Source organism: Myxine glutinosa, chromosome 1, assembly GCF_964187855.1.
Source record: "Myxine glutinosa chromosome 1, kmMyxGlut1.1, whole genome shotgun sequence".
Taxonomy (NCBI): Eukaryota; Metazoa; Chordata; class Myxini; order Myxiniformes; family Myxinidae; genus Myxine; species Myxine glutinosa.
The window spans coordinates 107584549-107612369 of record NC_136261.1 but is presented as its reverse complement, the minus strand read 5'-3'; the positions used below and the strand labels follow the sequence as shown (position 1 = coordinate 107612369).

Here is a 27821-nt window from a genome sequence, read left to right as displayed (position 1 = left end):
CCATCTATTACTTATTAGTGTCTTGTCCATACTTACCCCGTAAACATTTTTAATAAAACCATTTATTTGCAAAGAAACGTTTTCCCACCTTTCTGCCTTCATGTATGAGCAGCTGCCAAATTCAGTTTATTTAAGGTGGATTGAAAATGATAATGAACGGAGTAAATTGTTTTTAAAAAATCAGTGCAAATTCAAAGGACATTTGGTTCATTCGCGAAGGTCTTTAGACCCAAGGTGTGGAGCGTCTGTATTAGCTTGGGCTCTGATGCGACAATAATGTAATTATGTTCCGTTACAAGGAACTTCAACACAGGAGGAGTGCATTAGGCCCATCAAAGCTTGTGCTTGCATTGCGAACTTATAGTTATTTGTCCATGTTCTTTTCTCATGGTGGCAACAAAGAATGGGGTATCCTTACTTTATTCATCCATGCTCTTTTTTCTTTTCTCATTTTTATCAATGCTGGTGCATTTAAATCTAACTGCATGAGAAGTATTTACCTTATTTGCAAAAACTTTTATGCACTCTGCTTGTCCTTAGCAAATTGCATATAAGGAGGTATCATTTAATTCTCCAACAGTTTGTCCTTTGTCTTACGAGCAAAAGGCAGTTTTATTTCCAAAGTAGTGATGGCAATTTCTTCGTTGGCAGTGTTTGCAACCTGGAATAGATCGATTTTGCAGGAAAATACACTCGTCTAATTCAATGTATTGTCACGAGTGAGGTCTCGACAATCCCAAAGGTCCAACTAACTGACTATTCCAAGGGCATTATGTTTCACCGTCTTGATAGTTCAAATGACCTCGATGTTCCCAAATTATTTCAAAGATGCAATTTTTCAATGTTGGGGGTGGCGAGTAGTGAGAGCCATTGGAGTCCTTGTTAATGTCAAACACTGTGCCAACCCATCATACTTTTACATTTAGCTCTGTGTGCCTGCATCCACAGCTTTTGTAGATCGGTATTCCGATATCCATATTGGCCTAAACCCTATAACGATAATAAGAAGGTGATCCAGTGAGGTACGTCTTTCCATTCTTTCTTCCTATTGCATTTGCATTACTTCTTTTTCCAACTCAGTTTCCTTGATGTTTAACGTTTGACAAGTTATTTAGACTGAACAAGGCATTTTGATTATACTGTAAATGTGATATAAAGTTATTATTCGTTCAAGCCTCGTATGCTGTTTCATAACTAAAGTGTTCACTAATTCAGCAAAACAAAGAAAAAGTTTCCAATCTTTTAATTAATTACCACCTTTTTTTCAAACATTTCTGAACGTGAGGCTCTAAAAAGGATCTGAGCCAACATGAATCTGACGCTCTCCTGCTCCCTGTTGGTGCATGGTGCTAGGGCATGCTCCCGCTGGGGTTTTTTTAATTAGGGTCAAATTTGTGCATTCTTAGCATGATTTTGGTCTCCTCAGATTCCTTTAATTCCACCTTCCCCCACCACCACTCTTAGATTTGAAAGTTGCTTGATAACACCTGAAAGAAGGTCTGCAGTGAGCTTTACAAACTTATGGTGGCATCTCTGAAATCTACAAGGCAAATTGCGATTATAAATGATCTTTTTTTTAAATCCTGGATTTATAACACCTTCCTCTAAAAAAAATCAGATGTATTCCCTTCTGGTGAGACATCATACATCATCGGTATTCCACTGCACAGATGAGAAATAATTCACGAAACAGATGGGCCAATAGGTTATACGTACGATATCTGCAGTGAAAACGTATCTGTCTTCTGCAATGTGTGAGAGTAATTATAAAATCAAAATTGGTATCAATATTATTAGGCAACTTTAATTTAAACACACACACACACACACACACACACACGATACAAAATGCTCTACTAAAACCAATGCATCCCAACCAAGTGCACAGAGCGACAACTTGTAGGATTCGCTGAATATGTGAAAAGTTCAACAGAATACCAAATCCAATTTGGAAGCAAACACGAAGACAGCAGTCAGAAAGGGTATCCCTGACCCATGTAGAAAAACATTCCAAACACAGATGTGAATATAAGATGCCATACATGAAACCAAACAAGCAATGGATACATCCCCAACAATCACACAAAAAAATCAAAATCAAAATATAAAGTGAAATATCAACACACCAATTGATATTTTGCTTTATATTTTTCATACACTAACAACTGAAAAAACGATAAAAGAGCAGGAAGGTATAAAAAAAGGAGTTGGACAGACTAGACATAGACAAAGAAGGATCACTGCAATCGCTAAGAGGTCAGCTCAACTGGGATGGAGAACAAATCATTATAAATGCCCAAGACCAAGGACACTACACCAATAGCTTGAATATGGCAGGACTGAGTCAATCTGACAGATGTAGAAGTAATCGGACAAATGCAAGGTAGAAACAGAAAGCACAAGTCACCTCCTCCTAGGATGTAAAATAAAACTTCTGTCAGGACAGCTGTACACTCAAAGGCACAACAAAGTATGTAGAGTAATCCACTGGCACATCTGCAAAAAGTTCAATATCTCAGTTCAATATCTTCAATATATCAATATAGTCCAGAAACCTCATGGAAATATGACCCAAAAGCTTTCGGGTCGGGAAGGGGAGGTGTAGGACTTGGTGTTGGGAGGCGAAGGTTGAGCACTTGGGGTTGGGAAGCAGAGATTGAACGCTTAGGTTTTGGGAGGTGGAGGTTTAGGATTTGGGTTTGGGAGGAAGAGATTGAGCACTTGGGTTTGGGATGCAGTAATTGAGCACTTAGGGTTTGGGAGGTGGAGATTGAGCACTTAGGGTTGGGAGGCAGAGATTGAGCAATTGGGATTGGGAGGCAGAGATTGAGCACTTAGGGTTGGGAGGCAGAGATTGAGCACTTAGGTTTTGGGAGGTGGAGGTTTAGGACTTGGGTTTGGGAGGCAGAGATTGAGCACTTGGGGTTGGGAGGCAGAGATTGAGCACTTAGGGTTTGGTAGGTGGAGTTTGATTTGGTAGATTGAGCACTTGGGGTTGGGAAGCAGGGATTAAGCACTTGGGGTTGGGATGCAGAGATTGAGCACTTAGGGTTTGGGAGGCAGAGATTGAGCACTTAGGGTTGGGAGGCAGAGATTGAGCACTTGGGATTGGGAGGCAGAGATTGAGCACTTAGGGTTTGGTAGGTGGAGATTGATTTGGTAGATTGAGCACTTGGGGTTGGGAAGCAGAGATGGAGCACTTAGGTTTTGGGAGGTGGAGGTTTAGGACTTGGGTTTGGGTGGCAGAGATTGAGCACTTGGGGTTGGGAGGCAGAGATTGAGCACTTGGGGTTGGGAGGCAGAGATTGAGCACTTAGGGTTTGGGAGGTGGAGATTGAGCACTTGGGGTTGGGAGGCAGAGATTGAGCACTTGGGGTTGGGAGGCGGAGATTTATCACTTAGGATTTGGGAGGCGGAGGTCTGGGACTTGGCTTTGGGAGGCGGAGGTTGAGCACTTGGGGTTTGGGAGGCGGAGGTTTATGACTTGGCTTTGGGAGGCAGAGGTTAAGCACTTGGGGTTTGGGAGGCTGAGGTTTAAGACTTGGCTTTGGGAGGCGGACGTTAGCACTTTGGGTTTTTGGGGGAGAGGGTTGGGTTGATTACTTGTAGTTTGTGGGGGGGGGGGGGAGGGGGGTGGGGGAAACGAACGGGGTTGAATTGAGGACTTGTCATATTTTATATTGTGCAGATGTTCAGCATGCCCGTGCTAGTTTCTAATATTGCTGAAGACTCTCCTGTAGAAGACCCAGGGTAGAATATTCACCAAGACCATAAATACAGGGTATGTAAGCACAACAATATTGATGAAGTCTAAACACAATGATGTTTGTGGTAGCACTTGATTACAAACTATTCAATACAATTCCAAGCCAATGGCTGGTTCTTGAGAATACCAACACCCCCATATCAACAAATTAGTCTCTGTCACCAATACAATGTGAACAAGGAAGAATAGTAAATTGTTCTTTTTTATTGTATAAACCTGAATCGTCTTGTGCAATAAATGGTCTCTGTGAGGAATATGTATTCTACTTTCAATTTCATGCAACAAAATCAATGCTTTTTCAATGCAAAACAGACATAGGTCTAACACACAATGTTGTGAGTCAAAGAAGTGTAGCGACGGTTTGGAGTCATACTCATATGCACATTGACTGAGGATAGCATATCAAGTTAATTTTACAGCGTGCAAGCCGCTACTGATGCTGCAAGGAATTCTTCAACGAAGAAGGCTCACTGAACAATTTGTCACCTCAGGGGGCATGATTATTGAAAAAGAAGAGGAGAATCATGCACATAGTCATTTCAAGCTTGTTACTCTTTATTACTCTAGTTACGAGGTGTGCTTATTTCTTTTTTATTTATGATACATATTGCGGATGTAAATGGACACTCGTTTTGCCCTGCGTGCATTGCACATCACATGCAGTGAATTTCACTTCCCTGCCCCTTGTATTTATTGTTATTTTAAAAAACCGCTTCTGTACACCGCCCTTGAGGCTCGGTTTGCAAGCCACCGTCTACAATTCCAATATAAGAGACATAATGACTCTTTTATCGAAAATGTTTTTCGAGTTTGTATAATCCTCAAAAATAGACCATAGTGAACACACATTTGTGTTAAAAGATTGGCCTTTAAAACCTAACCTTATGAAGGGGGACAGACATGTGTACAAACAAACAAACACACAAACTGACATTGTATTTTATTTGGTATATAGCCTTAGGGCATAATAATGTATTCACAAACCCTGACTGATGAATTGATAGCTAGCATATTCTAAAGCCTGGCCCTTTGGCCCAAGAAAATGGGTGTGTAGCGGTTGCCGCTGAACTTACACAATCGCCTTACACCTGCCGAGGACGCAACCATGGAGCGATCGCTGTGCCGGGCTCGCCCGGCCCGTCCGGCGACACCCAGTCTCGCCGTTCCCGGGCATGTCCAGGCACGCCCGGCCCATCCGGCGACACCCAGTCTCGCCGTTCCTGGGCATGTCCAGACTCACCCAGGTCTCCCGGACACGCCCAGTCACGCCTTTTAAGGGCAAACGCTCCGGCATGAGATATTCGAGTGCTTGTATATAATGCTGCCCGATAAACGGGCTTTTCAGAGTTCCCGAGTTGATTTGATGCAATAAAGAAACTCGGACGAATTCCAGCTTTTTGTCGCGTCCATTCTTTCGATTCGAGTTGGAGCACAGCTCCTTCAGGTGCATATTTCAAAATGCGGACCTTAATCCCAGAAGCTCCGACCCCACACCTCACTAACTACGACCCTGGTTTCGGCAACTCCATTCATCAAGGTGAGTCAAACAATTTATCAGGTACAGGAATCCTGATAGATAGCATTCAAGGAGCTCCAAAACCATTAATAATATATCAATAATGATTGATGTTCTTCAATGTGTGCATATGGCCCATAAACTTACGTCAAAGTCACATTTCCCATCTCTTTCCTTGTGTTGCACCTCCACGGAACCTCTAGCAGACAAGACGTGAACACTACATGCATTTTAAAGTCTTCTTCACATATTGTACATTATTGGTACATGAGTTCTGGAATTTCCTTGTACATTTAGGGCAATGTAATCAATGACTTACATTAATTAAAAACAATGAGACAGCCCGAGCCACTTTTAGCTCACCTGAAACATAGTTCAGGTGAGGTCATAGCATTGCACGTGGTGTCCTGATTATTGTTGTCACTCAATGCAAAATGTACCTTTTGTAATTCTTGCTGCTTTTACCACTTTCAAAGACTTGAAAAGATGACCTTTTCAGCTCAATCTCCAGCCTACAATTTTCTTTCCGCACCCGTTCAACCTCTCTCCTACATAAGGCACGTGGCACACAATGCAAAGAATTTATTTACTTAAGGACAATTATGTTCAGAAAAGTAAGACTAGGTCATGAACGTGGTGTATACATATATGTTTAGAAACTGGAAGTGGAAAATAAGAGAGCAAATTCATTTGTTCACTCATTCATTCCTCTGTTTCCCAAATGTGGAACTAACTTCCACATCCTATACAATCTCGTTGTTCCCTCCAGGGATGTGTTCAGTTACCAAGCAGGTAGCTGGCTGGCTAGCTCTTGCCAAGCCGGCCGGTACTTTTCAATGGTTTTCAATGGAGTGGCTAAGCCACTTGGCGAGTGCTCTACAAGAAACTTGGTAACTGAACACACCCACTGTCTTCAAGACAGCTGGTCACCACCATCTCAGATCTTCCCCCATCCAAAACCATGATACTTTCTACCCTGTTAACCCCCAAGTCCACGCACATCCAAATTTCCAGTTTTTCCTTCCTGAGAGTTTACTTTTGTGTCTATCTTTTCCACCCCATGCATACTCCCCCACCCCTCATTCCTCATTTGTCCAAGTCTCTCTCTATTTGTCATTCAATCCTCTTGTTGGTGTCCCCCCCCCCCCCCCCCTCTCTTTCTACTGTTCATTTTGTTATGTTGTGTCTTGATCCATTCTATGTTCTAGAAAAAGAATTGAGAAAAGCAAGAATGGATGAAACATTATGCCAGTTTTATACACATTATACAGTATGGGGCAGGAAAAATAAATGAGAAAAGCAAGAGAAGGGAGGATTAGAGGAGAGAAAAAGAAGGTGAGAGAAGTATGAGAGGAGTGTGGAGAGAAGCGAAATAAATTTCGGAGAAGATCGGAGAAGGAGACCAACCTTGGACTGTCAACTGTGCCATCATCACCATTGCACACTGCTCCACACTCTTAAATGGGTGCAGCTACTCACTCCAAAATGGAAGATACAACTGGCACCATGACCAAACCTTAATAGCGATTGCATCTTGCCTGGCTCCTTATATCAAAGATGCAAATAAGAAAACCAGTATTGTATCAAAGCCAAACTCAATTCCCACCATTGCATTCCGTACAGCTGATGGTACATCCTACAGGAACCCAGCCCTTCCACTTCCACGGGTAGAAACACTGGACATCCTACAGAAGGCTAATGATTGGAAGTTTCTGATGGATGAAGACCATAAACCAATAGTGTTCCCTCCACAAATTACGGAAACTGCCAAACGGCCTGATATCATCATCTATTCGGCAGTAACTAAGCATGTCATCATTATTGAATTGACAGACCCGATGAAGGAGAACCTATCCAATGCATATGCCAGAAAGAAAGGCGAATACAAAGACCTGGTAGCTGGTTGTGAACATAGAGGATGGTCTGTAAACTACTTTCCAGTAGAAATAGGTAGTAGGGGATTTTACAATAAATATTTCAGCAAATGCCTTGCCTTTTTAGGCATTCCAAAAGGAAAGAGGAAGATTATTATGGACACTGCATCCAAAATGGCCCTGCGAGCGAGCTATGTCATCTGGCTATGCATAAGCTCAAAGGCCTTCAGACAAATAGAATTACTGCCCACACCAGAAATATGCTCTGAGGGAAGAGGGACGGTTGAGCGCTCATAAATCCAGTTTAACCCACCAATGTCTGGTCTGAAGTCCAGAAACCTCAGAGTATATAGTGCGTATAAAAAAAGGTAATCCGAATTCAAGGGGTTAATATGAAAAGGTTATTTATTTTGCCAATTTACTTGTGGTTTATTAATTAAGAGGAGATCCTCAGCTTTCCATTGATACCTTCCATGCATCATTGCTGTCACACATGACCGAGTACATGTTCATTGAAAATGACAAGTTCAAATCGCATTTTTACAAGTTTGGCTAATCGATGCAAGTCAGGATAATTGGTGCAAAATGAACGTCAGATGTGAACCTTTCTCAGGAATGATTGGCCTTTATGCACCCACACCTTCAACATGTCCACCTCCCCTTTCAACACAAAGCTCACAGCGGCGGAGCATGCCCTGAACTGCTCGTCTCACCATAGCCGGGTCATTGTGCAAAGCATCCACTTCATGTCGAATATGGCCCTGCAATTCGTCAAGATCACGGGGAGGAGTTACGAACACCTTGTTCTTTAAATGTCCCCAAAGGAAATAATCACATGGTGTGAGGTCAGCTGATCTTGGCGGCCATTCCACTGCATGGTTGAGGGCGATGACTGTCTCCAAAGAGTTCCCTCCGTCGATCTCGGACAGCGATAAGACGATGTACTGGGGTGCCGTCTTGGGACCACCAGAGATATCTGAAGACACCACGAACCTGTCGCTCAAAGTTCTCCTCCAGCTGCTGTAAAACTTCATCATTGATCATCTGCAGATACCTGTTACCATTGACATTCCTTTGAAAGAAAAATGGTCCAATCACCTGACCACTTCCACCAAGTCCCAACCAAACAGTCCACTTTTGTCGATTCATGTTGGTGTCAAAATTAAATTCCGGGGGTTGTCCTGTCAGTGCATATTCAATAACATGATGGGTATTGACCTTGTCATCCATGGTGAAAGCAGCTTCGTCGCCGATAACGAGATACCGCAGTAAATTGACATCTGCTTTGCAACGTGCTATCAACCATCTGGCAAGCACCAGCCTCCTGGCAAAATCACCTGGCGTAAGTTGATGCCGGATGTGAATCCGATATGGATGTTGGTGGAGTTCCAGTCTTGTGATTTGGTTGAATGTTGCCGAAGGCAATCCCGTCCCATTTCGTCTTGTGCTGGTATCCCTAGGATGCTCCAAAACTTACTGCCTTACTGCTGCGATGTTCATTTCCGATCGCCCAGTGCGCCTCCTACCAGAATTCTCCTTGTTGCGGTTGAGGCCAGTGCCATGCTCTTGGTATTTCCTAACATTCAGATGGTTTTGGCTGCTGGAGGCTCCCGTTCTGGGAAACGTTCCCTGAACGCATCATGAGTTTGCTGCAAATTTCCAGTTTGGTGAAAGGTTGTAACCACGAAGGTCTGCTGTTCAGTCGTAAGTTGACCCATCTTTTCAATGGCTCAGACTGTCTCTAAACCCATACACTGTAGGCCCATCTTAAATACCCATCTTAAACAAAGGATGACGCAACCGACGATTACCAGACCAGCTTAACAATTTTACATAATCAACTTGGCAGTTGACAAGTAATTTTCCATTTAAAACTGTCTTGCATCGATTAGCCAAACTTGCAAAAATGCGATTTGAACTTGTCATTTTCAATGAACATGTACTCGGTCATGTGTGACAGCAATGATGCATGAAAGGCATCGATGGAAAGCTGAGGATCTCCTCATAATTGGTAAACCACATGTAAATTGTCAAACTAAATAACCTTTGCATATTAACTCCTTGAATTCGGATTACCTTTTTTTTGATACGCACTGTAGTTTTGAGTATTGTATAGTTTCAGATTATTGTTCCAGGCAGAGAGATTCTGCAACAAAGTGAAGATTTTTCCCTAAAGTCATCTTCATTATTTCAGGAGTGCTCATCCTAAAAGGGGTGATTGGAAGGTTCGAAAGATGACTGCGCTAGTGTTTCACCAATTAATCCCCCCCCCCCACCCCCCCACCCCACTCCCCCTCGTAAGCCTTGGGTAGGGAACATACTTAAATGGCTCCTTGATCATGTGATCAAAGGTTCACTAAACCTCTTGAATCGTAGCCCTTCTCTATAATTGAAAAATCCCCAAGTGGTCAGTGATGAAAGCTTTATAGTGATCACTCTGGTATAGTACCACTCAATATAAATGTGCTACTCGCGCTATAATGAATGTGCCGCTAAAGTTTTCCTCCAGGTATTCTTATTCCAAATTAGTATTCTTATTGTTGAAGTTGCCTCATGATTTAGGCTGTTTTCCCCTGTGCACATCATCAACTGCAATTAAGCAAGTTTTAAAAACAAACTTTTATTTGCATGTGTAACTCACTCTCGTGCTGTCAGCTCCGCCTGGAGGGACTTTCTGTCCTCTTTCAGCAACCGGATCTGTCGTTGCAGCTTCTCATTGTCTGGCGTGGTGATCGATGACTTGCTTTGCTCCCACTGCACAGCACACACATGTAAGTGTCTCAAAATATCCCAAGCCACCTTACTCACCATTCAACCTGCCCAGAAATGGCTACCTACCAGAACATCGACACATCTATAGCAATGTGATGTAGTTAATACACCTAGCAATGGAGAGATATAGCTAATCACATAGTAGTGTGCAAAATTAACTGAAAAATAAACAAAAGATTACAGATTGGTATAAATATAAATAAAGCGCAAATGCAATTAAACACATGTTTAAACCCAATTAAGGTATCGTCCTATGTCAATGGGTATAGATAATTAACAACAATAATTGTGAATATATTTGCGTTTCCTGCTCCTTGTATTAGACTAGACGGATTTCTGAGAAATGTGAATGTTAGGTGCATTTTTGGGTAAAAGTTGGGAACCTCACTTTTTAACATAATTAGCGTATGCTGAATTCGACTAACCCGGTTCCCAAGCCGAATATTGAAGTTTTGACCTTCTAATTAGCATAAACAAAATGGCCGCCAAATTGCCATTTTTGGACAATTTCTTTGAACAAGCATTTATATATCATGTACAGTATATACATGCAGCTCTTTACTTACCTTTACAGCTTTTACCCCAAAATGCACCTAGAAGCTCATACATGGCCTTTTTTCATAAATCCATCTCGTCTATATTATAGTTGGTGACATATTGAAAGAGACATTCAAACTGATATTGAAATTGGACACGATAAAATGGGAAATGGTTTTAATAAGACAATGTTTCATACAACCATTTATTCTAAAATTAAGAATACATGGCCATGAAGCACAAACATTTAGGAATGTCACACATGTTGTTTTGCCAAACTACATCAAATTCATACAAGGTCTGATCATCACTCTGTTTCTGACAGGCACACATTGATGTGCACCTCAACTCTGAATAGCGTCGAGTCTTGCATTGCTTCTGGCATGCACAACAAATCATCTCGAGGCAACTTTCTGGGATTGGACTCAGTGACATCAGAATAGGCTCTAGTCCTGAATCACCACGTTTCCATCCCATTTCCACAGGTGCAGGAAGGTCAGGTATGGCACAATGACCATTTCTCCATACCATGGCTTGATAGTGTACTCACATCAAATGGAAATGAAGAGCATCACTTGTTGGTGACATTGCTTCTGGTTTACCAGTCTTGGAGAACAACATATGTCGTGCTGAAGCAACAGAGGATGTTCTGTGCACATTATATATTCTGCAGACGAATGCTTCTGCAGATTTGATTGTCTCCTCTGTGAGTTCACCAATGCCCAAGTTCCTCAGCAGTTTATGCTGCTCTTTGAAGACTTTCCATGGTGTTCGTTTGGTGTGATTTGCAAAATAGGAGGTGGTGTCACACTCGGTTAATACGTGAAATGTAGCAGTGCTGTGGACAAACGTATCGGTAGATTGTTTAAAACAGCATCAATTGGTGTATAACGCCGTTTCTTTGATGTACCTGACATCATCCAAAGATGTTCACATTGTGCACGCGGGAAGTGGGAAATTCAAAACTCAAAATTCAAAGACTCCAAATTCGGCTTGGGAAGCGGGTTAATCAAATTCAGCATACCCTAATTATGTTAAAAAGTGAGGTTCACAACTTTTACCCAAAAATGCACCTAGAAGCTTAGACATGGCCTTTTCCCATAGATCTGCCTAGTCTATAATAATCATAAAACTTTCCAGTACTTGTGTTGTAGCACTCAAGTCTCATTTTTTTTGGCTGGACCAGAGCCTCCGTTAGGCGCCTGCGGAGCCCGCAGCCGCTGGGGGCCACTCACAAATAGGGGCCTTCCACATCAGCAAAAACAAATTTCAATAAAGTCCAGTTGTGCAACATAGATGATATCAATAACACAATCCTGCATGCCTACCAGCTACAGGGGCGTATCTACGGAAAATAGCGCCTATGGCAAGCAATGAAATTGCGCACCTGTCCAAACATCTGACACCCATCTTTTAGATAACTTTACCATAAAATCAGCTCAAAAATACAAGTCAAGCTCGTTAATCTTTTAATTAACAAATTATGGCACTACATGAAAATTACAACTGCACCTTCCTTGCTTTCACTGATGCAAATTGGTCTATGATGTGCTCAAAGTCAGTTTTTTCCAGTTTCTTCTCTTTCTACACTCAACAGAGCAAGATCACAGAGTCTGCCTTGACCCATGGAGGCTCTCAAATACGAAAGTATTCGTTTTAACTTGCTGAATGATCTCTCACAGCTGGCGATGGAAACTGTGATGGATAGCATTATCTGAATAGCAATGTGAAGATTGGGGAAGACGCTCTCATCTCCATACTGAACAATTAATTCGAGAAGCTCTTCAGGTCTTGATATTTTCATGTTGGCCCGACTTAATAGCAACATTCTGCAATCCAAAATTTATTCATATAGCTGCTGTCTATCAACATCAGAGCTGTACAATTCGCCCAAATTTTCGCACTTCTTCTTTAGGTCGTTACTATTGGCACCGTAACACAGTCCCTCAACATTGAGAAGGAATCCAAACGTGGCGTCAGTGTCGAGCAAACGAGCGAACCTTTCATCCATTTCTCTGTGAAGACGGTCGAGTGTTCCCTTCATGACTCTTTCCATTTCCTCCTTGGCTGTTAACCCAGTGTCTCTCGAGTTCTCATCAGTCATTCATTTCTTTCGTCTCTGACGTCTTTCAACTTCAATATTCCATTCTTGACAGAGACCGAGTCCTTCTTCGAGTGACTCACTGACCAACACTTCTCTTTCATCATCAAAATGATCTCGGAGGGCTTTCAAATCCAGGGCAGCATCGTGGAAGTTCATGCTAGGATCCTGCAGTCTCTTTTGAATACGGTCAATGCGAATGAGTACTTTGTTCCAAAATCCTAGCAAAGTCAGAAAATCGTAACTCAACATGCGGTTATACAGCTGCCTTGCGTCACTTCTTGTTTCGCTGGTCTCGTTTTCATTGTCTATCATGTCCTGGAAAACTTGAAGTATCTCCTCAAGATACTTGTTGACGGGCTTCACTGCTTCTGTCCTTGCACTCCACCTGGTTTTGGACTCCGACTTAACAACCACAGGCACGGCGTTTTTGAGTTTTTTCCCAGCGCTATGTTGAACGAGAGAAGAACACGGAGAGAGCTTCGATGGTTCCAAAAAACGTGACCATCATTGTATCCTGCTTGGCTGCATGTACACCCACCAAGTTGAGTGAGTGATTGTCGCAATTCACAAGCACTGCCAGGTTGTTTTTCTCACTTATTCTTTGATGAACACCACTGCAGTCCAGCCATCACAGCAGCGTTGTCATAGCACTGTGACCGACAATCTTGTAGCTCCATTTCGACCGTCTCTAGCTGTTTCAAGATGTCTTCAACCAAGCTCTCAGCATCCTTCTGGCTTATCTGGATAAAACCAAGGAAGGACTCTCTAACACGGACTGTTTTCCTCTCAAAATCAACTTCCACGTACCTCACTACTTCTGACATCTGCTCACGGTGTGCCTGATCAGGAGTCGAGTCGAACATGAGACCATAGTACTTGGCTTTACGAATGCTTCTCAGTAAACCCTGGCGAACAGTGGATGCCATCATGTGGATGAATTCGTTCTGGACACCCGGTGAAAGATGAGACGTGGATCCAGGATGACTTTCCACACGAGTGAGGTGTTCTTTCATGACAGGGTCAAAGATGGCCAGTAGTTTCAGTAAGCCAAGGAAATTTCCCACAATGGAGTCATCGTCCAGCTGAAGTGACTCCCTGTGTCCTCGCAAAGTCAGGTTCTGAGTCGCAAGGAATTTTATGCAGTGAAGGATTCTCATCAAGCTATCACGCCACTTCTGCTTTTCCTTCTCAATCTGTGACTGAAGTTCCGCATCAATAACTCCTCTGTTTTCAGCTAAATTTCTTTCCATTTCTTTCCACTGTGTGAAGCACTCCCGATGATTCTTAGCATTTTCATGAACACTAATCCTTTCATCATCATCTAATCATCCTAATACTTCGATAACCCCCTCCGGAACCGAGGTATGAATCGATTCTCCGCCTGAAGATATGTCACCATATTATTAGCCCTCAAATAGAAAGGGCCCCCACGTGAGGTTTACAGGGGAACACCCACATACCCAGCGGAGGCTCTGGGCTGGACCTACACATAAGATATGAATTGGGGATGTAAGGACCTGGAGTCGTAATCATGCTGTGTCGACTAGTGCCAAATTCCAACAAGAAAGAACAGAGATTGCTGACCCTCACCAGGACGTGTTTGTGTGGTGAATTTTGTGGGGTGTTCTTGTACAGTCTTTCATTATTTTGTACAACCCCACTTTCATCAGACACGCGTGACACATGATGTCCTCTTTATAAAACTGAATTCAGTATTGTATTGTACACCGCTCCTTTCCTATGCCATCTTCAGGCGCTGCATAACGTCATTGCCGGGTACCGAAGGGGGCCCAGCAATGACGCATGCTGAAAGGGAGTACTCAGTTTTCACACCGGTTTCTTTCTTGTTTGTTTGTCCGGGCAATATCTCAACCATCCTTTGAGCTAGGAAGCTGAAATTTCGGCACAATAGTAAGTGGTTTGGCAAAAACGGCATTTTTTGTTTTTTGATTAATCAAACAATTGATTAGTTATTTTATTATTATCGATTAATTAAGTACTTATTTATTTCCTTTCTCATCTGGGCAATATCTCAGGCACCTTTTGAGCTAGGAAGCTGATATTTGGGCATGGCAATGACCAAGTGATTTGACTGTAAAGGATATCTTTGATTTATTGATTAATCAATTAATCGATTAATTGTTTAATTATTTAATTAATGACTTCTTTTTTTTTAAGTTACAGATTCAGATGAAACGGTGGTGCTTTAGGTATTCTATTAGCCAATTGATTAATTATGTAATTATTTTATGATTATTGTACACCACTGCTTTCCTATGCCATCTCCAGGTGCTGCATAACGTCATTGCCGGGCACCGAAGGGGGCTCGGTAATGACGCACGCTGAAAGGGAGTACTCAGTTTTCACTCTGGTCGATTGTTTGTTTGTTTTCTTGTTTGTTTGTTTGTTTGGCCAGGCGGGCGATATCTCAGCCATCATTTGAGCTAGTAAGCTGAAATTTGGGCCCAATAGTGAGCAAGTCCTTTGTCAAAATGGTATTTTTTGTTTTTTGATTAATCAATTAATTGATTCGTTACTTAATTATTATCGATTAATTAAGTACTTATATATTTCCTTTCTCATCTGGGCAATATCTCAGGAACCTTTTGAGTTACAACAACAACAACAACATGCATTTTAAGGCCATTTTCCCTGCTAGAGCGGGGGTTAGCCTTGCGGTCCCCATGACAATCTTCTCCATTTTGCCCTATTTTCTGCATCTCTCCTTGTTAACCCCCTTGCCCACATTTCTTCTTCCACCATCTTCAGCCAAGTCTTTCTTGGTCTTCCCCGTCCTATACTTCCTTCTACATTCATTTCCATCACTCTTCTCAACCAGTCACTTTCATCCTTCCTCAACACATGACCAAACCATCTCAACCTGTTCCTCTTCACAGCATCAGTCACAGGCTCTATTCCCATCATCTTTCGCAATTCATCAATTGTCTTCCTCTCTCTCAACGATACTCCACACATCCACCGAACCATTCGCATTTCCAACCTTTCCAGCCTTCGTTGCTGCTCTACGTTCATTACCCATGTCTCACTCCCATAAATCATAACACTTCTCACACATGCAGCATACACCTTTCCCTTCAGCTTCAACGACACTCCCCTCCTCATCAGCACGCCACTCAGTTCCCGAAACTTCTTCCATGCACATCTCACTCTAGCAACCGTTGCCGAGTCTGATCCACCTTCTCCATTCAGCATGTCTCCGAGGTAGCAAAATGTTTTCACACCTTCCAGCTTCATGCCGTCTCCAAGATTGTGTGTCTCTGTGTCCCTTGATATTTCTATAATTTGCCAAGAATTGTATGGGTCAAAAGGTGATGTTACATTTGATCAGTATTGAGAGACCTCAATAAAGGAACCAGGGACAAACTATCGAAAAAGTCTCTTCCGATCAGGAGGATTATCGAAGACAGGCATGGCCCAGTGCCTAAAACGTGCACTGACTTATTGGCTCTAGCAGCCAACAAAAAGGACCTTGCTTTTTTTCCTTTCAAACGAGCTCATCGCAAAGGCACCAGCTGTAAAGACTTTAGTTGGTGCCAGTGGATTCTAGGCTGAGGATGAGGTGCAGACGACCAATCCCCATTTAGATATTGAGATGTTCCATGCAAATCATGAAGAAGCTGATACGCGAGCTGTTCTGCATCATGTCCACGCAGATGCTGACGTTGTTGTAGTTGCTGCACGAGACACTGTTATCTTAATGTTATTCATTGCACATTTCACTCAGATGAAATGCAAACTGCTGTGGATGAAGGCTGGTACATTTAAGAAACCAAAATATATATATCAGTGCATGCGGTACGAAACAAGCTGTCAATTAATGAGCAGGAATTTGTGACACCTCTCTTTCCATGCAATAACTGGATGTGACATGGTGTCATACCTCTCTGGTCATAGTAAGAAGACAGCATGGGAAGTGTTCTTTCCAGGCAATCATCTCCTAACTGATCTTGGAAAAGAAGGATTGACTCTAGACATAATAAAGGATGCAGAAATGTTTGTGTGCAAAATATACAAGGTACCAGGAGCAACAAGCTGTGACAAGGCCCACGGGACATTGTTTTGCAAATGCAAATCTCCCGAGTCACTTCTTCCAACAATAGACGCTGTTTTAACCAAGATTCGACACTACCATAGTATGGTATGGAGACAGGCCATCAGTCCACAGCCTGTCCTACCCTCACCTACAACAATGGGTTGGAAACTGGTAGATGGACAACTTCTACCTAACCGTGTATCACTCCCACCCATTCCAGAATCATGTGCAAAGACATTGTATTAGGTGGATGCAAGAGGGGATGTGCTTCAGTGAATTGTACTTGTAGAAAAGGAAAGCTGAAATGCACTGGAGCATGGAAATGTTTAGATGGTGATAAAATATGCATTGACAAATAAAGATGACATGGAGGAAGTAATTTGAAAATGAGGACTACATTTCCTCAAATTAGACTCTAGGTATCAGCATATTCTTTTCCAAAATCTACAATTCTCCATCTATTCTATACATTTTCTCAGCATCACTACCCAAGTGTTTGATACAATCTGACCTACATTTATGACTTTAAAAGTCAAAATTGAGCTTTGTAAACAAGGTACTCGTGGTTGACACACCCAAGCACAGCAGAAATGGTTGTTTACCTGCCTTTCCACCTTGCAGTCATATTTGGCAAAACTGCACAAGTTTACTTTTCAAACCTAGTTTTGATCTTTGACGTTGAGTTTTGTTGACGTTTCCATATATGCAACTGATAATTAGAAATTTTTTAGAATAGTTAATAATGTACCTACATATGGTAAAATAGGCACTCATTCTTAAAGGTGCTTGCTTTCTTGAGAGTATTGTAAGGAAGAGTGGACACCCTCCAATATTCAGTAAACAAAGCAATTACAGAGATATCTGCATTTTCTTCAAATACTTATTCACATTTTCTATTTATTTTAGATCTTCCTTGCACCAGTACTCTTTTAATTATAAATACTAAGTTTCAAACTTTGCACAGTTAGATAGCAAATGATAAATAAAGCCTTACTTATTTACATACATATTATTCGATCGTGGCAGTGTGTGAGCAACTTAGTCACTCGAGGCCTGAAGACCTTACTTTCCATATAATCAAGAAGGGCAAGGTTTGAAGCAAGGACACTAGCCCAAAGGAGAGAGCATTACTCCATCAAGTTGATAATGTCGGCCTCGTAGGTTGTAAAAAGTTCAGATTGGCCATGGCCAAGGAAAAACCTTGCACGACGAATTATGGTGATTATCCTTGCTTTAAACACATGTTTTGGTTGTTGAATGCCAATGTCTACATGTTGGAACTAAACATTATAAATTTCAAAAATACCATTCGTAGAACAAAAGGATTCAGCTTTGAGAAAGTATCACAAAAGAAAGCTGAACGACCTCCCACCTTTTTCTGATCTGCATTACGTTTCGCAAGAGAACCCACACTTCTTTTTGCATCACCTTGCATGGGAAATACAACATGTCCTCAAGTCAAATTTAAGACATCGATACAAAAAAATCACAGGTTTACGCATCAAGGAAAATATTTGTGATAGTCACAAAACGTTAAAGAAGAATCGCTTTTTCGCAAATGTGTTGCATTTATCACAAGGGTTATCAACCAGGGCAGGCGGAGGGGCTTGAGTGGGAATATCAAACTTTACAGTGTGGTTCGGCAAGCTTCAACACCTTCTAATAGGTGTTAGATTACATAGAATATTAGATAGAATCACACTATCTAATATTACTCAACAAAAATAATAACTCTCAAATAGTACTTTGAAAATTATACATATGCTTATTCTACCTGCGAGCCTTGTTTAGTGTGAAAATTATTCATTACACTTACACAAACAGGAAATCTCAGTCTTGACACACATGTATGATCTATACCTCATCAGAAAAGGTCTTGGCTAGGGGGTGACATGGGCCGATTTTTTCCCCATACCAACAGACCAATTTCGCATCGCCAAGACAAAACAAATGTAGCAGCCGAAGAGTGATTCCCATGCGTATGATGTAACAGAATTTGCACAGTATAAAACGCGCACACATCAAAGCACTAGAAATGTGCATATGCACCTTTGACATTTGATTGTCGAGTGGGACGGAGTTCCAACGACTACCCAAAACGTGGAAAGGAGTGCTATATTCATTTAATTAGGGTTTGAAACCTCAGTGGAAAACTGCTGTGTTCACAGTGACCACTTGGGGCCTAACACAAGAAAGTGAGGAAGCGTATAAAGGCTTATAAATCGTACCAACTGAAGACGGTTTCCCATGATATACACAGTATTGGACTCAAGTGTGAGCCCACAAAAGTAATTAAAACCCGGTGACACGGGTAACCTGCAAGTGCTTAATGAAGAGGAGACCCAATCATGTGCAATTTTGTATTTAAGAATAAGTGACATTTCTGTTTCTACTGAACAATACCATTGTACAATGCATTTAAGGGATCCGTTTGTGGTGAGGGATAAAATAAAGAGTGATTGTATCAGTGGCAGAGCATCATCTTCCTAAAAAAAATGAAAACAATTGAAACAAAAAAGTTAGGAGCTTTGAAAAAAATGTGGGAATTGGCTTTACTTTTGTTGGCACCGCAGGTGCATGTCATCTTTTATGCATCCTTCTGTGGAAAGGTACTAGCAAATGAACGCTTGCAAACTGAGATGCCATTTTTGAGACAAGACATCCTGGACTAGCGGATAAAGCCCTCATCCCGTTCCAAGGAAAGCTTCCGGCATTAAATGAGCAAAGTGCAATAAACAAACATTCCACAGGTTGCCAAATGGCCGCAAGGCTCTTAAGCCATGTCATATCATACTGCAAAACATTTCAAGCCTCACTCCATGGCCAATAAATTGATTTTAGCAGCTGAAAAGGACATTTGCTCCGTTATGTTTGTGAAAAGCTCAGTTATGCACGCGGGTGCTGTTCTATTGACAAATGGCACAATGAGTCACTGGATTTCTGATCTGAGCAAGTGAATGATCGAGTGTTTAACTACAATAAGCGATTTCTGTGCCAACGGGACGATTGTGATACAACTGATAATACTAGAACTGCACAACTGCTTATTTAAGCCCAATTTGTGCACGAAGAGTCACTTATGGAAGAATTCCATTTTTGCCAGGCCTAGTCATTCATGAAGAAGGTGTGGGTCAAGAAAATTGGCATGGCATTTCCAGGGAACGCAACTGATCCAGGATGAGAAAGTCAAGTGGTTTTGTCAGTGGAGTTCAGAAAGTAGACCCCAACACTTGAATGAAGTCAGGTTAATGGAGCACGATGTACAGATATTGCATTTTATAAAAGCAAATGACCAATTGCAATATTCATTTTCAGTTCTGTGCCAGGAATTAGGATGTGATAAAAAGCACCTACTCCTCACCTAGGTTAGTGGTTATCATGTGGTAGAGTTCTTAATCATCTTTTGAGCAACTTGAAAAGATAAAAAATTTCCTTTGTTGAATCAAAATCCTATCCAGTTCGAATCAACCTTGTAGGCCCTCGGTTGGCTTCTGCTTGCTTGAACCACCTTTAGAGGCCATTTTTCCCTGCAGAGCGGGGGTTGGACTTTTTTGGGCACCGTGGTCCCCTTTCTGAAGCAATGTTTTACAGCCGGATGCCCTTCCTGCCACCAACCCTGTCAGTCGACTCTTGCCACACACAGGGAATTGTTCTATTGGTAAAATAGGTTCACTATTTATGTTTAATACACATCAGTGTATTACTGATGTCAGGTTAATGCAGCATACATTAATCACAGGTTTACGTGATTAATAAGTAATAACTCTCATTTGAGTTATTGAGTCTTGTCAACAAAGAGGTTGTGTGTGTGTGCGAAAGTATGTTTCAAAACAACTAGAGACAAGTCTCGATAGTGTATGTGACTTTACCAAAGTGTGCTTTGTACCACTAACCCTTAACCAGGGAATTACCAGTGAACTGGTGCTCAATTTGCCGACCTCGGAAGGATGACAGGCTGAGTCAACCCCCCTGGTGTTAATTCAGCGATCGACCGGGATTCGAACCCAGGATCCTAGGATCCTGAGCCGGCACCCTAACCGCGAAGCCAACACCTGGATAAAAACTTTCCTTTGTTGAATCAAAATCCTATCCAGTTCGAATCAACCTTGTAGGCCCTCGGTTGGCTTCTGCTTGCTTGATTGGTTGGTTTATATTCAGATGAAAAAATAGATTGACAAAAGTAGGGAGCAGTATTATTCTTGGAATTGTCAGGGAGGGAGAGGGTGCAGGCCCAAGTAAAAATAAATTGGCAAGGAGGGGTGTAAGTCAAAGTAGTTTAAGAATACCTGGTTTAGTACATTCACTTATGATGAATTTTATAATTGTATATTCTCCACTTCCCTTCTCCCACCCTCCCCAATCATTTAATTTGTTGTCCTCTCCATCTCCCTCTCTTTGGCTGACGTTTTATATGAATGGATTATTGATTGAGTTATCTGCTATTCGCATTGTTTACTATGTCGGTTTGACCTTGATATCATAAATCTAGTTTACTTCTGAAATTCGGAATGCAAGAAGCTCCACATCATTACAGTCCGAAACAAGCTTTATATTTTATTTGATCTTGCAAACATCCTCCTTGACATTTAAAACACCCAAGTAACCGTGGACAGGTTTACATGACTTGTTACAACATGAAGTTCATGTTTTAATTCAATTCAATAAAACGAATCAACCTTGCAAAATTAACTTAATATTCAAAACTCAAAGGGACCACCTACTAATGTAGTTACATTAGTGGTGAAGGGAGCAGGACTATTGCTTTTGGACTCCAACTCACTTGAACTCTCTTGACCTCTTTCTTGGATGCTCTCGTCTCTGCTGTGCTCCTCACTGTTGCAGCTCTTTACTGGATCACTCCTACGCTGCATGCTCCTTATTTGGGGCCTTCCGCAGCATGAATTTAATGCTCTGTGCCATTTTATCTCTGTTGCCCAGTTTTTGTGTGATTAGTTGGGGTGTCCTATTATAAAAGCTCAAGAAGTGTGATGTTATCTTGCTGGGTGATTTATTTTGGAAGCTCATGAAACAATATGTGATGTACAGCATTGTCTTAATATGGTACAGTTGATGATGATGATGATCATCATCATCATCATCATCATCATCATCATGATGATGTAATTCGGCTCTTTTGACGAATCTCTTTTTTGCATTGTGTGATGGCCGCATAGTCCAATGTGGGACCCACAGCGTCTACAACAAAACATCGCAGGTACAGACCGGTCCTTGTGGAGATGGACGTTGGCAGATTTTCCTTTCTTGCCTCCGTTGTCTCTCGATAGCAAGTCTCCCACATTCAAAGTGGTCCAGGCCTTTGCGGAAAATGTTACACCGAGTTGACCTGTTTGTGGCCTGATGTTCGCAGGTGACAACTGCAATGGCACAAGACTTGAGTGTCGACTTAAGGGCATCCTTATAGCGCTTTCTTTGTCCACCTCGTGACTGTTTACCAAAGTTAAGTTGTCCATAGGAAAGCACTCTTGGGATTCTATGGTCTTCCATGGGTGTGAGGTGTCCTGACCAGCAAAGCTGGGCTTGCATCAGGAAATTCTCAATTCCTTGGATACGACAGCAGTCTAGCATTGAGGTGTTGGGTATTCTGTCTCGCCAGGTGATGCCAAGAATCTTGAGAAGGCATCGCATATGGAATTGGTCGAGGTGTTTGATATGGTGACGATAGGTTGTCCAAGATTCGCATCCTTACATGAGTGTCGATAAGACAAAGGCACGATAGACATTTACATTTAAACTGGTGCTGAATCGACAATAATAACCGGAGGCACAATGACTCCCCAATTAATTGACCATCTTGAGTAGACTTTTGTAATATTGTCCAAAAGAGCACAAATTAAGCTGCCAAAGAGAATCTTGTCATAAAACTCTGCCATGGAGGTACTGGAGAAAAAAAAATCTAGGGATTGCTGCTATGACTGGAAATTGATGTTACTCTGAATTTATTGACACTAGATACATTTATTGATACTAAATAATACACCTTTGTACCAAGTTTGTTAAAAAAAAGATCCCTTCAGTGGTTCACAAGTTACTGCGGACACAAAAATTGATCACGGACGTTCGGATGAACAATGCAAAAACACAATACCTCCGGCGCCTCAGGTGGCGGAGGCATGAAAAGGATTCCCCTATGGGCTCATGCACACAACAATCAATCATACAAAACCTGGGCAAGAGAAAGATGAAAAAGGTACAGAGCATCACATCCTGGCTGCGGCAGGACTCGGACTGATGAGGAGACTGAACCACTTCTCGTGGCTGACCACAGAAACAAAGAGGTGGGTTCAGTTGACAATCCTTTTGGAGTGACAAGGGTCAAGTGGAGACTTTGAGATATGGTATGATTGAAAAACATGTTCCGTTTATCAGACAAGTATATAATCAATTCCAGATCGGTGGAGTGTGAGGTAGCTGCTGTCCACCTGTAAATGGTATGGTGGCACTGGGCACTGTGCAGTACAATGTGCAGTCATCTGCAAAGACGAAGGGATCGTTTCCAGAGCATTTGAGAGGTTGTTTCTGTATATGAGGAAGAGGACTGTGCCTATGACACTGCATTAGGACATTCCAGCCTCCACTGTGAACAGTAAGGAGAAGGTTCCATTTATAGCAATGTGTTGTCTGTGAGAGTAGAAGTCAGAAAGTCAAGTATGAAGGCGGCCATATGCCCATAGGCAGCAAGCTGGGCAATCAGAGTGGGATGCCAGACCGTCAAATGCTCGAGATTTGTCCGGGGTGACGTCGTGACCTCGTCTGAAATTTAGGGCCTCAAACCATCACTGAGAGGGGAGCAGCAGCACGCCCAGACTTGAATGCCTGGGATAGAATCCAAACTGATCCTCAGAGATAAGGCTGTTTGAAAAGAGGAAAGACTTGACATCAGCAGCAATGATGGATTATATGACTTTGCATATGACTCGAAGCAACATATCTGTCTGGAGTTGATAAGATCTGTTTTTGCATCCTTTTTGTCATTCAAAAGTGACGATCCATCACTTTGATCAACATTGATTTTGATCGCTTTGTGACTTGGTTTGTTTCGCTTCGTTTCAACATGTGTTGTGCCAACGTTAAGACATTCCACTTGATTAAATCGCCATTCCTGGAGGATCAAGTCTCCCTCTGTCTTGTCCTTCGGCACCGCTGTTGGTGTCCCCTCCCCACCCCCTTCTCCTCTCTCTGCTGTTCCTTTTGTCCAACTACATCCTGATCCACTCAGTACACTCACTCTTCCATGAGCCTTGACTATGTGTACAAAAAAATGTGTGTGCATGCGTGTGTATGTATATGTGTGCATGCGTGTGTGTGTGTGTGTGTGTGTGTGTGTGCGTGCGTGTGTGTGTGTGTGTGTGTGTGTGTGTGTGTGTGTGTGTGTAAATTGCATGTTTGGTCAGGGTCCCCCAGATAGCTTAAATGGCAGGGTACCGGTAGGGTTCACCAGAGGACCTGGGTTTGATTCCTGGTCTAGGCATGTAATTTTTCCACATATATCAATTTGATTAAATTTCATTATTTATAATCCTGTTCATTTATATAATTGTTACTATGCCGCCAGTGGTGTTTATAATAGCGGACATGGATTTGCCCCCCAATTGGAAGAAGACCCTCTCGTGATCAGTCCGTTGGTGCTCCGATAGTTGGCAGCGAGTGCCCCGGAAACAGTGGCAGAAAGAGAGTGGCAATTCTATGTGTGGGAAAATTGCATACGCAGTCGGGGTTGCCCAGATAGCTCAGATGGCAGAGCACTGGTACCGTTCACCAGAGGTACCTGGGTTCGATTCCTGCTGTGGACGCGTAATTTTCCCACATATGCCACCTTATATATATATATATATGTATGGTGGCACACTGAAAACAACAACAGCAAGATGCACCACCATCAATCTGCTATTATCAGGACAGTCTAATTATTGCAAGCATGTTTCAAAATGCCAGAATAATGGCATCAAGTTAGCCATCCCACTCCCAATCTAAACACAGCTTAACATTGCGTCTTCACACGGATGTGATTATTCTTTCAAATCAGTCAGTCTGTGTTGATCCCTATTTCCCTACTTGAGCTGGTTACTGAATTAAATAATTTTGTGAAATCCCATGGATCTCTAATAGATATTTGAATGCACAACAATACTACAACGACTCTCTGAGCAGTTTATGTTTTGTATCCCACTGATAGGCGAATCTGGATTCAGACCTGAACCAAAATCGAATCAGCTTGTTCTTGTCACCTGACGAACTCATCCAGAAAAGTTTGTGCAAATCCGGCCACAACTTTTTGAAAAATCATGCTACATATCGTTTTGGCCCCATATCTCAACAATGAAGATCCAATGAAAAAAATTCACGAATCCAGATCCAGATCTTCACCAAAATCGAGTCGATTCTGCCTCGTCACACACCCAACCTGGCCACCAAATTTTGTCTGAATCCATCCACAACCTTTCGAGATATCTTGCTCATAGACAAACAGACAGACAAACAGAGAGGGGTGAAAACAAAACCTCTGTCAACCTTCGGTGGTGGAGGTAATTAATGAATGACCCAAGAATACTTTCTTTGAGAGTGATAAATGAGATTGAGCATTGTTGCCAATGTCACCAATATTGTTTGGCTATTAAAAAAGTTGGGCGGCAAAAAGGGTTGGCGTCAGGAAGGGCATCCGGCCGTAAAACATTGCTTCAAAAAGGGGACCAAAAAACCAACAACAACCACGGTTCCCGAAAAAGGCCAACCCCCGCTTTGCGGGGAAAAATGGCCTCTAAAGGTGGTTTTTTATTTATTTATTAAAAAAGTGAATGCACAAGGAAACGAAAAATTCTATTTGATAATTACACGATCGGAAGCATTACTACCCGAAAAGAATGAAGCACAAAACCTTATCTTACCTGAAACTGGTGTTGCAGCTGCGCTTTCCCGTAGCCTAAGGTTCATTGATTTCTTTAGGAAATGGTTCTCATCTTCAAGTTCCTGCAAACTATGGACCATAGACAACAAACTGTACGACAGCAAAGAACCTCTGCAAACTCATCATGAGATACAAAGAAGAGCAGCTATACCCATGAAAAGCCATTACCTCGCAAGGCTAAAATGGTCATATTTCAGCATTTAAAATGGGGGTGAAATTATTCATTTACAGAGTGCTTCAATCACAGCTTTTGTAAGAGACATCAGAGGAAGTAGACGTACCGTTCAATGTCTGGGTGTGCATTGTCATCCAGGGATGCTCTGAGATGGTCAATCTAGAAAAGGAAAATAGAAAAAAATAACTACCTTATGGCAGGAAGAATGCTTTGAGTATTTTCCTCTTTTAATCCCTTTGCAAGATTCTCCCAATCATCAAAACGCAAGAGTAGACAACTATGGCATGTTTGTTCTTCCAGAATCAGGAGCTTTTATTTTATTTTATTTCCATAATTTAGGCTCATGGAAGAAAGATTGAGGTGGCAAAGGGTAAAAAGGCATCGTACTGAGAGTGGGACCACGGTTGGACACTGTGGTCGAATGACCGAAAAGGAAAATAAGAGGGTGACAGCGACGGAGTGAAAGAGAGAGCGAGAGAGCAAGGGGGATGGTGCACAGTAATCTGCAAATAAGAGTGCTGAGCAAGGTGGGGTTAAAGGGGTTATAAACAATTGTGGGTACGGATGGGGGGGTTGACTTTAAATCCTGGTGCACCGCTTGCTTGACGCCCTGGAGGTGAGAGTGTAATTGAACCATCTTTGGAAGGTATTTCCACAAACTGGACAACAGAGGAACAAAGGAGTTGAGGTGGGTGAAAAGCCTAGCTTTTGGGAGTTCAACCAGGAAGAGGTTAATGGAAGAAAAACAAAACACAGAGCCCATCGACTGGTCTGCCAAATTATTCCAACAGGCTTTGTGCTTCGGCATCATTGAGGGAGATGCCAATAACGTTGACAGCTTTAGGCTCCACAGAGTCTTGGAGAGAGACAGATGTGATGCTCAAGTGCAAGCCCGTAAGGGAAAACATAGTCCCATCGAGCTATGGATGAAAGCCTTGATAACTATCAGTAGTTCTGATAATTTTGTAAATAGACGGCTGTGAGTCGAGTTTGTAGTACAAGTATAGATCAAACTGGAACGGCACTCAAGAGCACAAACCTCCATCAGGATGAACAGTTTTACATTTCGTATCCCACTGATAGGCCGGATCTGGATTCGGACCTGAAACAAAATCGAATCAACTTGTTCTTGTCATCGAAACAACTCGTCCCCCAAGTTTTGTCATAACTCGACCACAACTTTTTAAAATATCATGTTATTTATTGCTTTTCGCCCGATCTCTCAATGGTGAAGAATCACTTTTAAAAATTTAACAATCCATGTATCCTCATCGATAATATCTTCACCAAAATCGAATCAAGTCTTCCTGGTCACATACACAACCTCACCATCAAGTTTCGTCCTAATCCATCCACAACTTTTTGAGATATCCTGCTATTTATCGTTTTGCCCATATCTATCTCCCAATGGTGAAGAATCACATTAAAATTATACAAGCCGGATCCGAATCCGGATCTTCACCAAAATCGAATCATTTCGTCCTTGTCACATACGCTACATCTCTGCCAAATATCGTCCAAATGCGTCCACAACTTTTTGAGATATCCTGCTATGTATAGTTTTTGGCCCGATATCCCAATAGTGAATAATCACTTTCAAAATTCTAGTAGCCGGATCCCAATCCAGATCTTCGCCAAAATCGAATCATTTCGTCCTTGTCACACATGCTACATCTCTGCCAAATATCGTCTAAATCCGTCCACAACTTTTTGAGATATCCTGCTATGTATAGTTTTTGGCCCAATCTCCCAATAGTGAAGAATCACTTTCAAAATTCTAGTAGCCGGATCCGAATCCAGATCTTCGCCAAAATCGAATCATTTCGTCCTTGTCACACATGCTACATCTCTGCCAAATATCGTCCAAATCCATCCACATCTTTTTGAGATATCATGCTATGTATAGTTTTTGGCCCTATATGCCAATAGTGAAGAATCACTTTAAAATTCTAGGAGCCGGATCCGAATCCGAATCTTCACCAAAATCGAATCATTTCGTCCTTGTCACATACGCTACATCTATGCCAAATATCGTCCAAATCCGTCCACAACTTTTTGAGATATCCTGCTATTTATCGTTTTGGCCATATCTATCTCCCA

General features: G+C 42.0%; 1 protein-coding gene across 2 annotated transcripts in view; it reads right to left on the bottom strand.

Annotated features, from left to right (window-relative positions):
• LOC137419213 (IQ domain-containing protein E-like) overlaps positions 1–27821 on the bottom strand; it is a 199514-nt gene that overhangs the window by 59859 nt on the left and 111834 nt on the right. For both annotated transcript variants that reach the window (XM_078775825.1, XM_068105362.2), the window contains 6 exons: positions 25828–25880; positions 25527–25615; positions 17996–18051; positions 9798–9910; positions 5723–5830; positions 5430–5481 (listed from right to left, as the gene is read on the bottom strand). In XM_078775825.1, coding sequence (XP_078631951.1) covers positions 5430–5481; positions 5723–5830; positions 9798–9910; positions 17996–18051; positions 25527–25615; positions 25828–25880 — 471 coding nt within the window. The remainder of the gene's footprint in view (positions 1–5429; positions 5482–5722; positions 5831–9797; positions 9911–17995; positions 18052–25526; positions 25616–25827; positions 25881–27821) is intronic.